Source organism: Pteropus vampyrus, unplaced genomic scaffold (assembly GCF_000151845.1).
Source record: "Pteropus vampyrus isolate Shadow unplaced genomic scaffold, Pvam_2.0 Scaffold44, whole genome shotgun sequence".
Lineage (NCBI taxonomy): Eukaryota > Metazoa > Chordata > Mammalia > Chiroptera > Pteropodidae > Pteropus > Pteropus vampyrus.
In genome coordinates, this window is record NW_011888825.1 from 8,067,351 (window position 1) to 8,081,373 (window position 14,023).

Below are 14,023 nucleotides of genomic sequence, written 5' to 3' on the forward strand. Positions count from 1 at the left end.
TTCTGCATTCCAGAGTAACCTTTCCAAGAAAATCCCTGAGAAGAGGCTGATTGGCCCAGCTCAGATTGGGTGCCTTTCCTTGGACCAGTCAGCAGTGAACAGGGCAGTCAAGGTTGCTTCTTTGTCCCCACGTAAAGTAGATGAAGGTGGGAGAAGTCTCACCCTACCTGTGGTGTAAACAATCTCATTGGTATTTCTATACCTTTAATTCAATATTTTTGTTCAGAAAATCATTTTTTATTACTCAGTTTCTTACGTGCACGTACAGAGAGTGAGAAAGGGGGCTCCTAAGCATGCTGGCTCATGAGATAAAACTAACCAGAAATATGGATGGCCAGGAGGTGACTGCATGCCTGCCACAACTTGGAACATAAAGCCTTTCATCTTCATTTTCCAGATAAATTTTACTTGCCTCAGAATGCAAGATGATACCTGGTGCCATTTAAAATGTCTACACAAATCGCTGTGTTTCACATATAGCTGCAGAAACCAAGACGCTGGGTGGCAAAAGGCCTCAACAGAGTAGATGCCAATGATGACATTCATTTTCTATTGAGAATCTATCTTTATAATGAAGTCAGGAAAAGAAACACTTTAACGACAATAAATCAAAGCATTTTACATTCTTTGAATTGTGCATGTAGTCCTCGGGAGACCTCTTTCAAAAGAGAAAACAACAACTAGAGCCCCAAATGGCCTGATATCGCCTAGGCTGCTTGCTATTGGACAAGTATGTGTTAGCACTTGTCTGTGGGAACTCAGAGTCAGAACAACAGAACTGCTGGCAATGTGGGTGTTCTTCCCAGATGCAAAATAAGATTTGTTTTGAATAATACAAACACTGTTTTATTCTCTAAAAGAGAAGAATATGTAGCTCCTAGCTAATAAGTTAAAAATGGTTCAAAGATATCTTATTCATGCTTTTGTGAGAGCACAGCTATCTCCTACTAGCTGAACTCTTGCAATACAAATTAGGAAACTGGACAGATTCAGATAAATTTTCAAGTGTGTGACTCGCTATCTGAACACTTGTTTCTTGCTATCTGAGATGCAAGAAGTAAATCTGAATAACAGGAGATACTTGTGTACATCTTAATCTAAGGGAGGGGTTAGCCAACTTCTGTAAAGGGACAGATAGTAAATAATTTTGGTTTTATAGGTAATGTAGCCAAAAGGTCTCTGTAGCAACTATTCAACTCTGCAATTGTAGTATAAAAGCAGCTATAGGCAATATGTAAATCATTGGGTGTAACTGTGTTCCAACAAAACTTTATTTATAAAAACTTGTGGTGGGCTGGATTTGCTCCCTGAACCATGGTTGGCTAAACCCTACTCTGAGATTTAAATCCAGTATAACAGGATCAGATCTACATTATTACTATTTCAAATGGCAAAAGCTTTGATATAAAATGTTCATTTTACTGTCTTTAAAAAATAAGATGGGGCCAGGACCAAATGAAAAAATTCTGAGTTTTAGTATTCAGGATAAGAACATTTTAGGCACACCACTCGGAAAATTTCCTATTTTCTGGAAAATGTTTTATCGGCCTTTTATGTTTATATTTTAATTGAAAAGATGTAGTTTTAAAAAATTGACTTAATTGTCACATGAGTTTGAAGTGCCATAGCAGACATGTGAATGGAGCCTAACTGGGCAGGCTTCCAAGGTCCATTCTGTTATATACTTAGGTGGACATGAGTGACTGGGGAATGAAGGCCCCATCCAAAGACCTCCCTTAGAACCTCCCCTGAACACCCATTTTACGGTTATAAATCACCCCTACATTCTGAGACACAAAGGAGTGAAAAGCCATAAAATAGCTGCTGGTTTGGTCCTGCCGCAAGTGCCCAAGCAGTTAGTACTACCCTAACCTTTCTGTAACCTTAGCATCATTATGCCATCATTATAATATCATGCATATGCCTGGAAGTTCGTGAAGCTAATTATAACAGAGTGAATTCTGAGTAACTGCATGAGCAGTAGGCAAAGGGTTATATAACAGCGGAATATCTATCAAAATGACCTCTCATGCCAATCATCTAGCCCCACCCATCACGGCCACAATATAAGGTTTAATTCTGGAATTCTACGGCTCTGCAGCCGCCTTTGGTGTAGCCCATTTCTCTTTTGAAACATAATCTTACTTTTTCCAAATCTTGCTGATCTGTAATTCTTTTCTGTATTGGTGAAAAGAACTGAGGACCGCTCAGTGTCACCGGGACAACACCAGATTTTAGATTGCCTCAATGGTAACAACTCTATATTTTAACTCCTTAGGTTCTCTGTTTTTCCACTTTACAATTTTGCTCAGAAAGGATCTGGTTTAATTACTGGCTGTAATATATCTTTATGGCCTTTTCCTTCAGACTTTTGCCCCCAATTATATGTTATAATATAATATTTGATACAAAGAATATATTTGGGCTCTATATCATAATAATAAAGTGGTTATCTGTGAATTCCACCTCCCAAATAAAAGTTAGAGTACAATACCTTGCATCTTTCTCTTTTACTTTATTTTATTTTGATTATTTTTTATTATACAAAGTAATACATGGGTAGGTTAAAGTTATAGTTTGATATGACTTATACTCAAATAGCAGTTTCCACCCTATCTACCCCTTATTCATTTCCCTGATCCACCTAAGTTCTTCTAACTACCTTTAAAAAAGAAACAGCTTTGATGAGATATATTTCACATACCATAAAGTTTACCCTTTAAAAATGTACAACTCAGTAGCTTTTAGTACATTCACAAAGTTATACAACCAATACCACTACCTAATTCCAGAACATTTTATCATTCCCAAAAGAGACCCTGTACACAGTCATGCCTTAAACTCCCTCCCCTACCCTGGGCAACCACTAATCTACTTTGTGACTCTATGAATTTGCCTACTCTGAACATTTCACATAAAGGGAATCATATAATATGTGGCCTTTTGCATGTGGCTTCTTTCCTTTAAAAAGATGCTATTAAAATTTCTTTCTGTTAAAGATTTATATGTTCATTGTAGACAATGAAAAATACACAGGAAAGCATGAATAAATTTAAAGCACTCATCCAGAGATAACCACTGTTAGCATTTATACAGCATTTGTATAAATTTCTTTTACAGAACTGGATCATACTATACAGACTGTTTTAAAAACTAACTTTTGACTTAACATAGTATGCACACTTTTTTTTTGCACAAAGCGTGAGTTTTAAGCTTGATTCCCCTATTGTTAGAAATTTCTATCATTTCCAGTTCTTTTAAAATAATTTTAAATAAATAAAACTACAATAAACTTGCTTGAAATTATATTTTCATAGGCATTCATGATTATTTTCTTGAAATAATTCCTGTGTTAAAGGGCACACTCATTTTTGAGATTCCTGACATACATTGCTAAACTTCCCTCCCAAAAGGCAGTATTCATGTACACTCCCACCAATGGTGGAGCAGATTCTCATTCCGACTATTTCATCATGTGAAAAAAAATCTTACAGTATGGTAAGTAAAGAAATGGCATCTCATTTTTTCGCTTGTATTTCTTTGATTATAAGTGAGACTGAACAATTTTAATGCTTAGTCTGAAAAACAATTTTAATATTTTTGGCTATTTATAATTATCTGTTGGTGATTAAAAGAACGCTTTAATTTACATGGAATTCACTACAATGAGCTCAAGGATCGACAGCCACAGACAGCTGTCAGAGCCTGTGCTACGAAAAACATACTCAGAACTCTAGAAGGCAGAATTATCATTTTAAGTCCCTTGGAGACAAACGAGGAACACAATGGAATGCAGGCGTGCAGGTGTGCACAACTGCAGGTGTAAATACTCTCCAACTGGGACACAGCAAAAGCCAAGTTACCATCACTCTTTTTGTGCTTGAACTCCCACCCAGAAGGCTTGAGTCTCATTTTCACTTGAAATAAATCCATTTTCCAAATGTTCGACTCTCTAATCTTTTCCCCAATGCACTGTGTACCTTGCCTACAACTGTCCCCAGCCACACAGGCCTGCATTCTGTCCCTCCAATATATCAAGCTCCTTTCTGTCTCAATTGTTCCTGCTGCCCGGTGCTCCTTCCACCCTATTTCCACTGGCCTGGCTCTTCCTGTCATTCTAGTCAAAGTGTACACATCACTGCAGACAGGCCTTCCCCATCTAGAGTGCCCCCAGGCACCAATGCACTGTCCTGCTTAATTCTCCACAAGGCCCTTGGTCCTATTGCCCTGCCTTTCTCTTTTCTTTTTTGTTGTCTATTCCACTACCCTTAACCCACCTGCTTCCTGGAGGTCTAGACCTGGTTGCTGAGCATAGTATCCAGCAGCTGTTCAGTTGATATTTGTTAAGTGTATGTATGTACGCATGAATAAAATTAGTTTGGTGACTGCACCCCAGTCTTGAACTAAAACTAGTTTGGTCCTTCCAAAACCTGGATCAAAACTGTTGGGAGCCCCTTCCTGACGCCGCTGGCCTCGGCCTGATGCAGCCCTACTCCTAAGGCAATAGTAACTTCCAGTTCTTAACTACCACTGTCTCTACAGCCTCCACCAGGTTCCCACTAGTCCTCTGGCCTCAGTGCTTGGAAAATAAAATGATAAACTCTTCAAACTCTGATTCAGCGTTGGTTAAAATTAAGAGATAAAATGTGAACCACAATGCTATGCGATGGACTGATTTGGAAAGAAAGAGTCTTGTTGATAATTACATTTTCTTACTAAATTATCTTCACTAAATTATCTTAGTAAGGGAAAGATAAGAAAGAGATAGTCAGAGGATATTTTTATACAAGTGACTATAGAAACTCTGTGAAGAAAAACACTAGTCAGGAAGGGCAGAGGTCTTATTTGAGTTTAAACCCATGGAGCTTCTGTTACTCATCATAAATCACAAGTTATTCTGTTTAAAGTTTCCTGAGAAGGAGCAAAGAGCTCCCTGGGCTATTCAATTATTCACTACAATTTTTTTTTAATCTTTCTGTAACAAAGACTTTAACTATGAAGTATACCATGGCAACAAAGCTTGTAAAACAGGTTTTTTTTTTTTTGCAGGAAATAGCATTTATTTACTAATATGTAGAATGCTATAAGGAAATAAATGTACACTTAAGCAGTAAATGAACTCAAGAGCCTTGAGATAAATAATCCACTGCTCGCTTGCTCGTGTGCGCTCTCTCTCTCTCTCTATATATTTATATACATGTATGTATGTGGTGTAGGGCTTTTTGTTTGTCAGAAAGCTTCAGAACCGTTAAGTCTAGCCTTGTAGAACATCTGAAATAAGCAGTGCCTCTATACAGCAGCTCTGCCTTATCTGCGGATTTGCTTTCCATGGTTTCAGTTACCCATGGTCAATCATGGTTCAAAAATATTAAATAGAAAATTCTAAAAATAAACAATCCATAAGTTTTAAACTGTGTGCCGTTCTGAGTAGCATGATGATATCTCAGGCCCCCGCTCCATCCTGCCTGGGATGTGAGTCACCCCTTTGTCCAGTGCAGCCACACTGTATACACGACCAGTCCGTTAGTCACTCAGTAGCCATCTCGGTTGTCAGATCTACTGCCTCAGTATCGGCAGTGCTTAGTTCAAGTAACCCTTATTTTACTTAATAATGGACCCAAAGTGCAAGAGCAGTGATGCTGGCCATTTGGAAATACCAAAGAGAAGCCATAAAATGTTTCCTTTGAGTGAAAAGGTAAAAGTTCTTGACTTAATAAGGCATATTATCTTACATCATCACAAGAAGGTTGAGTACAGTGTAATAAGATATTTTGAGAGACCACATTCATATAACTTTTATTAGAGTATATTATAATTGTTCTACTTTATTATTAGTCATTGCTATTAATCTTCTGTGCCTAATTTATAAACAACTTTACCATAGGTATGTATGTATAGGAAAAACTGCCCTATCTGCAGTTTCAGACGTCCGCTGGGGGTCTCTGAACATATCCCCCATGGATAAGATGGGGGAGGGGTGGGGACACTGTAAATCCAAACCCAACTATGGAACCTCTTTCTCCATGGTGTCTGTGGACCAACTGAGACTTTCTAGCACTAAAACTTTAGTGCTTTGGTCCTACCAACACCCAGGAGATGCCACGGGATGGCGCTCTGCAGGTTTGAAGACAACAGCAGAGTCCTTGTTTCTCTCCCTGTTCTGATGCCCTCGGGCCTCAGCTAGGCTAAGGATGGTCAGTTTGCCTGGCCCACTGCCTTCCCTTAGCTGAGGAACATTGGCTTGTAACACACTGACAAATGGGCGGAATTAGCTCTAAATCTCTGCAAAGTCCTGGTACCTTCCAAGAAGCATGACTAGGTGTGGCTACTCCACACCTCTGCAAGTGGCATTTGGCTGCGTTCCTAGGGCCTGCTGTCCCTGGACTACGTGGCCTCACTGGTGATTTGGTCAAGGTCATAGGGGAAATTTAAAAGGGTGAGTTCTGCCAACACCCTGAGTAAACTTCGAAGCTTGGAAATGAATTCTTCCCCAGAGCCTCCAGGTGAGAATGTTGTTCAGCTGACACCTTCATTTCAGCCTACAGTACCCTGAGAACCCAGTCATACCGGGCTGGACTCTCTGACCTGTAAGAATTGTGAGCTCATCAGTAGGTATTGTTTTAAGTCACTGAATATGTGGTAATTTGTTACACAGCAAAAGAAAACTAAGATAGTGACTTAAGATGAAAGCAATAAAAAAATCCTTGGCCATTTCCATCCAAACTATTTTCAAATTATGTTTCTTATAGCCAACTTAGGTATCATTTTACATATTTCTTTCTTTCTACTACGATACTGCTCTAATGTTCTAATTTTGGCACTTTAAATCTGCGGCCTATAAAACTTTAAAACACAGCCTGGTAAAACTTGCTAAAAGTTATGGATTCTAGCTTTGGAGAGGCAGGTGAGATATATTCAATCCTTACCTATGCCCTTGATCAAATAAATCACCAGTGAGGCCACATAGTCCAGGGACAGTAGGCCCTAGGAACGCAGCCAAGTGCCAGAGGTGTGAGGTAGCCCTATCTAGTCATGTTTCTTGGAAGGTACCAGGACTTTGCAGAGATTTAAAGCTAATTCCACCCATTTGTCAGTGTGTTACAAGTCAATGTCCCTCAGCTAAGGGAAGGCAGTGGGCCAGGCAAACTGACCATCCTTAGCCTAGCTGAGGCCCAAGGGCATCAGGACAGGGAGAGAAATGACAAGAAGGACCCTGCAGCACCACACTTGTCATTGTCGGCTTCAAACCTGCAGAGTGCCGTCCCGTGGCATCTCCTGGGTGTTGGTAGGACCCAAGTACTAAGGCTTTAGGGCTAGAAGGTTGAGGTTTCCTATCAGCCAAGAACCTCTGTCAGCTCCTTCTCATGTGCTCCCACCAACAGTGCACTGAGTTCTTTTTATGCTGCAGAGAAAACACTCGGCTTTTAATGGGTTATTGTGTTTGGTCTGCCCAGGTAACTTCCCTTTGCCATATGCATAGAGGAGGTTTTACAAGGGTGAGGGTCACCTGGGGTCTCTTAGGATTCTGCCCATCATAGCCATCATCTTGGTTTTCTGCCCCTTCAGAACCCTAACTGGTATTTGCATTAGAGGTGGAAATTTCTGTCCTAACTCTAAATTGGAACTAAACGCCGACAAGAAAGGGAGATGCAGGGGCTCCATGGGACAGGCCTACCCCGGTTTGGGATGTAGCTAACAGGCATAACAAGCACCAAGCTCAGGACTGAGTGTTAAATTTGCAGGGCTTTCCTGGAAATCTGTCTTTTTCAAAAAAAGATCCAAGGAAATCTAAATTGAGCGGAATGTCTGGAAGGGTCTCCTCTTCGATGAGCACCATTTCATCTCAGTGCAGCCTCACTCCACAGTGAGTGTACGCTCATGTTCTTTCACTCGGCCTCAATCCTGGAGCTACCACAAGACACCAGAAAGCCGAACCCGGGCTCAGTATGTGGGTCTGGCTGGCTATTCTACCTGAGTGCTGCTAAACTGGAGTGGCCACCTTGAGTTATTTAAATTCCAACTGATATAGTTGCTAAAGTGATGACCTCCTCATTCTGACCTTCCAAGCCTAACGCTTGGTGTGAGATAAACCTTGATGAAAACACAAATGTCCTCACCTCCTTCAGGCAAGGTGAACCATTCATTGCTCAAATGTCACCTCCTCAACCTTTGTATTAAAATTGTATCTCTACCCAACATACCCAATCCTCCTTCTCTGCTTTATTTTTCTCTATTGTGTATACCACCTTCTAATATTGTACGATATTTTACTTTTTTATTTTAATTGACACTCCCCATGAGAATGTAAATTCCATGAGAGCAGAGATTTTGCCCATTTCATTTACTGCTAATTTCCTAGCACCTGAAATATTATCTGGCACTGAATAGGCTCCTCAATAAAAATTCATTAAATTAATATGTGGAGTTTTAACATAATCTATCACGCTTTATATTGGTAGAGTAAAAACAAAGTTATTTTAAGTAGAACTGCATGTGGCTACTGGTTTTCAAAAAGACTGTGAACCATCTGAACTTTCTACAATTTTCTTTTTAGCTTCTTAAGTCTGAGAGAACAAGACTTATGGGGCATCTTAGACAAAAAGGTCTAGACAGAGAATATTTTATGAAGAGTAAATAAATTACATACATACGATTTATATTTCTCTCTAAATTTACAGAGATTTAACAATGAATGAAAAGTATTCTTCAGGCAAAATGAGTTTTGGGTTTCAACAAATGTAAAACACTTTGAGAACTAGTTTAAGATGTTCAAAAACCAAAAAATATCACTGGAAATATTCTCGCTGTTAGACTAGAAATATCTTATTGTATAATTCCTCCTTGTAATATAATTATAACATTATATGTTAAAGGGTTAATTTCTTTTGGAAATTTTAAATGCCTTTTCATATCCATTCTAGCACTTCTCTCAATCCATTTCTGTAAGGTGGGGAAATGACAGTGCAGTCACCATCAGTGGTCACTTCATTCCTAGAAGACTGCTCCTTTTCATCTTCAATTCTGCTACCATTCCTACTTCCTTTACACTAAGACCTCCTGTACTCAGCTTCCTCTCCCTAACTTCTTATTCTTTCCATTTCCGCAACAGCATGGGGGGCATGCTGAGGGATGTTGCTACTGAGATGGCCTTCCTTTATGGGATGGTTTCAAGCCTTAGAATGGGACTGAAGCACAGAGTGGATGGAATAGCTAAAAGAAACAACAATGAGTGAGAAGCAAGTTTGTAGGTTGGGAGCCTCTATTATTGGTCATTAACGACTCATTTTCTTTCTTTCCTTTTTTTAACAGAAAATGAAAAGAAGGTAATATCGAAGATACAAGACATGTTTCTTCTTGAGTAGAGAGAGTCTGATTTTGCTGCTGCTACAAAGAGAATCCCAGCTCTGCAGCTTTTTGACCCTCCAGGCGGGGTCTTGGCTGAGGCCTGTGTCATCTTTCTTTCTTTTCTTTTTTTTCCTCTGCTTTCCTCCCCTCCCTCCCCCTCTACCTCTCTCCCTTTCTTTTCTTCTCTTTCTCCTTCCATTCCTCCTCCTCTCCCCCCCGCCCCCTCTCTCTCTGTCTCCCTAAAAGCTTGAGGTTGGAAAAAAAGTGCTGTGGTGCCAGCATCATCAGAATTTTTAGCAAAATGGGGTAAAGGGATGGGAGAGCTGAGCCTGAATGAGAAGAGTGGAGTAGCAGTTGGCAATTTTAAAGAAGGTGTCTACTTAATGGGAAAGGTAAAAGAATCCAACTTCTAGAAGAAAACACAGAAAAATATTTTCATGACCTTAGAGAATAGAAAAACTTTCTTAAACGTGATACAAAAATCACTAACCATTAGAGAAAAGATCGAAAAAATTAGACTTAATTAAGAATTTTGTTCAACAAAAAAGCAGAAATTTAAGCTACCCTAGGGGATGATATTTGTAATAATACATCTATTTGACAAAGGACTTGTATCCAGAATATATAACAAACTCCTGAAAGCAGTAAGGAAAAGAAAGGCAATTTGATTTTTAAAATGGACAAAAGACCTGAGCAGGCACATCTCCAAAGGGAATGCCCAAGCTCAAGCTCATTAGCCAACAGAGAGATGCAAATCATAATCACAATGAGAGACCACTATACGCTCATCCAAGGACCAGGAGTAAAAAACTGACAACACTACATATTTGTGAGAATGTAGGAAAACAAATTTCCCATATAGTGCTATTGGGAGGTAAACTGTACAACTGCTTCAGAAATCTGTTTGGCACTATCTACTTGAATATATGCATACCCTACAGCCCAGTAATTCCATCAGTTATAGATCCAGAAGGAATGGGCACATTTATGTTCTAAAAGACATATATAAGAACATATCAACACTATTTATAATAGCCCTAGCATGGAAATAACCCACTTGTCCATCAACGGTAAAATGGATAAATAAATAATAGTATGATCATATAATAGGTTATTAAATGGTGAAGAAAACGAACTATAGCTATGTGCAACATGGACATGGATAAAACTAAAGCTATATGCAAAAGCTATCTGGCTATGCAACAAGCTATATGGATAAACCTTAGCATTGTGTGAAAAAAGCCAGATACGAATATTAGTTTTTCACTGCATTTTATAAAGTTCGAAGGCAGGCAAAACTAACAGCATATTTGTAGAAAACTATATAATTACTACTAATATACTATTTTTGTAGAAAACTATGAGGAAAATTGAGAATAACAGCTATTGTTGGGAGTAGTGAGGGGTTAAGATTAAAAAGTCACAGCAACGGATAAGACAAACAAACGAAAACCCACAGGGGAAACAGTTTAGTGGTCACCGGAAGGAAAGGGGGGAGGGGTCAAACATACGTTGACAGAGGGAGATTTGACTTTGAGTGATGCACACACAAGTAATATACAGATGATGTATTATTAAATTGTACACTTGAAAGCTATATCACTTTATTAACTAATGTCACTCCAATAAATTTAATTAAAAATAAATAGCGATTTAAAAAGAAAAAAGGGTTTGGGGGAACTGGCAGTGCTCTATTTCTGGACATGAGTAGTGACTGCATGGATTTTCACTTCATAATTCATGAAACTAGTAGATGTACTTCTATCTTTATATATGATATTTGATAATGAAAAAGCTTAAACTTATATCGGGTATTACTTTTCTTGTCTAATTTTCACAAAAAACAAACACTGTTCTGGTAAACTTAAACTCCTAAACTAAACGCCAACAACTCTAAAAGAAATAGAGAAACTCTGAAGGCTCAGTTACGCGGGACCTTTATGTGAATTTTAAAAAGGCACCTGCTTTGGGAAGATGATTCAGTAAAAGCTGTCTCTCTAGGCTGAAGTAGACTGTTAGCAGTGCTTAGGGAGCTTTTATCTTCTCTGAGCAAAAAAAACAAAAAAACCAAAAAAAAACGTATCCCTTCTCATAGGAGATGTAGGTCCACATTTATGTATAATGTTTGTTGGATAGACTGCAGACTGACTTTTGGTCCCACTTGCCTTTTTGTCTGGGTACCTACGTGCAGCGCACAAATAGCAAACTCTGCCTGGCAGCCCTGCCCAGGAAAAAAAGAAAGATGACAATTACATGCACACCTGCCCATCTGAGCACATGCACACACACAACACGTACTGGCACTGGATGCCTACTGCCCAGACCTGGCTAGACATGGCTGACACTGCCCCTTACCGCATAACCTTCTGTCTTCTTCTGGCACCATTTCAGCAGAGCATTGCGCTTGGAGCCGCCATATTCCCGGGCCAAGGCGGCCAGAGGATCTCTTCTTTCCACACTGGTTAGAAAGAAGAGCACATAGTAAAGAGAAGGCGCTTATTTTTAGAACCCTCAAATATATGAGAAATAATTAACTAGATTAGAAAAGCAAAAGTCTAGGTCATTCTAAGTGAAACTAAAGAAAAACAACTAACTCAGTCACATTAACAAAATATTTTTTATTATGTCTCGTGGTATAAAAGAAAAATTAAATTGTGTTTCTTGGATGTCAGAGGTCTGAGGAAGAGGTTTTTTTTTTTTTTTTTTTTAAATCCACATTCTGCTCTATCCCTCTAGCCTTTTATTTATTTAAGTACAGTATCATTTTAATTAAAGACACCAATAAAAAATACTCTGCATGTTTTAAAGGCTACACCCATATCCATATATCATATGAAAGGTAGATTCGAAGGGCATTTTTAAAACATCAGATTGGCTGCTTTAAAGGAGGTGATGGGAATGGAGATGAAAGGTGAAAATTACTCAAAAGAGGGGCTTTGCACATTCCAAAGGTGATACTCATACTCCTTAGCTTGTGGTACATTAACTCAATTCTGAGCACCCATTTAGCCAAAGAAAGTGATTTTACTTAATACCATGGCATTCCAAGAGCAAGAGTTTAAGTGCCCCATCCTCAATTTTCTGTAAACATCTACGTTAATTTTTATGCTACCTAAAATTATCCAAATACTAAAAAGGATTTAAGATCATACAGTTTCTTCTATGATGAATGTCATGAAATAAGAATTATACTCCTATTGCATTTCGAACAGCACTCTATTTCCCTATACCTTGTGCAGGAGTGCAGGCATAGAGCAAGGAGAACAGAGGGCGGTGCGTCTCTGGAGTATCAACTGTAGCAGGCAACAACTGAAGAGTAACAGGATTTACTCTGAGACGTATACATCATCAGGGCACACATACAAGAATGTTCACAGCAGTAATGTAGGGAAGAGGCAAGAGAACTAAAATGTTAAATCAGGCTAAATTCAGAGACTGCAATATGCTGGTCAGCTCTATGCCAGACCACAAGGAAACCTGAAGAACAAAGGAAGATTTCTGCTGGGATTACTAACAAACCATTTACCAGTACTGTGAAAGAAAAACAGTCTTTAAGTCATGCCCGACACAAAATAAAATCACTCATTCCCTACAGCTGAAACCATGGAGAACCTAGGGATCAAAGGCTGAGAATTGCCAGCAGGCCTTTTGCACTACATATTCTTACCTTTACTCCTACATACTCTCATCCTTCCACACTGTATGTCCATACCATCAATGGAAAATGGGTGAACAAAGTCTTTAAACTGTAATTCACAGAAACTAGCAATGGTATATAAACTGAATTTCCTGAACACTCAGGGTCCCTCTCAGTGTCTTTTTCTGTCTCTTTCATTATCTTTTACTCTGTCCCTCTACTGTCTCCATCCCTCTGAGTCTCTCTCAGGCTCTCTCACGCTCTACCTCTAAGAGGAGACCACACTCTGTCTATGGAGTATCACCCCTTCTCTACAAACTTTCTTTTTGACTCTATCTCTGGCATGCATTTGCATTCTTTCTTGCGCTCAGCCAAGAACCTTCTCTCTGGGTGCAGGGCTTGAACTCCCCCCTGCCCCCGCTTCCACTTAGGGGACTCTGCCCTGTCTTGCATGAGCAGCACTTTTTATAATGGCAAAAATTGGAAAAAAACAAAGGTACATCAGGAAAATAGATAAACTATGATATGTTCACACAATGGAATACTGTATAATAATAAAAACTAATGAATTACAGATGCATGCAATAACCTGAATAGCAGGAAACATTTTTAATTAAAAAACCCACAATGTTTCCATGTATACAAAATTTTAAATATGCTAAATAACATATTGTTCGAGGAAATAAAATATATGGTGAAACTGTAAAGAAATACTAAGAAAGACTTATATAAAATTCAGAATGGCAGTGACCATAGAGGGGGGCAATGGAGGGGCAGAGAGGTGATGTAAATAGAAGGGGCTGATACGAAATTTCAAAGGTAATAATAATTTCAAAGGTAATAATAATTTTCTTCTTAAACTGGAAGATGCGGTGTCCAGGTGGACCTCCATTGTGTTGATATTCTTTACATCTTACAAACATTTTATTATTATTTTGTATGCGTCCAATACTAAATAAAAATATTTTAAATGACTTAAAAAGGAGTAATGGAAAGATTCCAGACCTTGGCAATCTGAATCAAGGTTGAGAGATTTTAAGA

General features: G+C 38.8%; 1 protein-coding gene across 1 annotated transcript in view; it reads right to left on the minus strand.

The window, feature by feature from the left end:
• Window positions 1-14,023, minus strand: part of SPECC1 (sperm antigen with calponin homology and coiled-coil domains 1) — a 143,299-nt gene that overhangs the window by 49,641 nt on the left and 79,635 nt on the right. Inside the window, exon 11 of the mRNA XM_023529853.1 lies at window positions 11,701-11,803. Within this exon, the coding sequence (XP_023385621.1) occupies window positions 11,701-11,803 (103 nt within the window). The remainder of the gene's footprint in view (window positions 1-11,700; window positions 11,804-14,023) is intronic.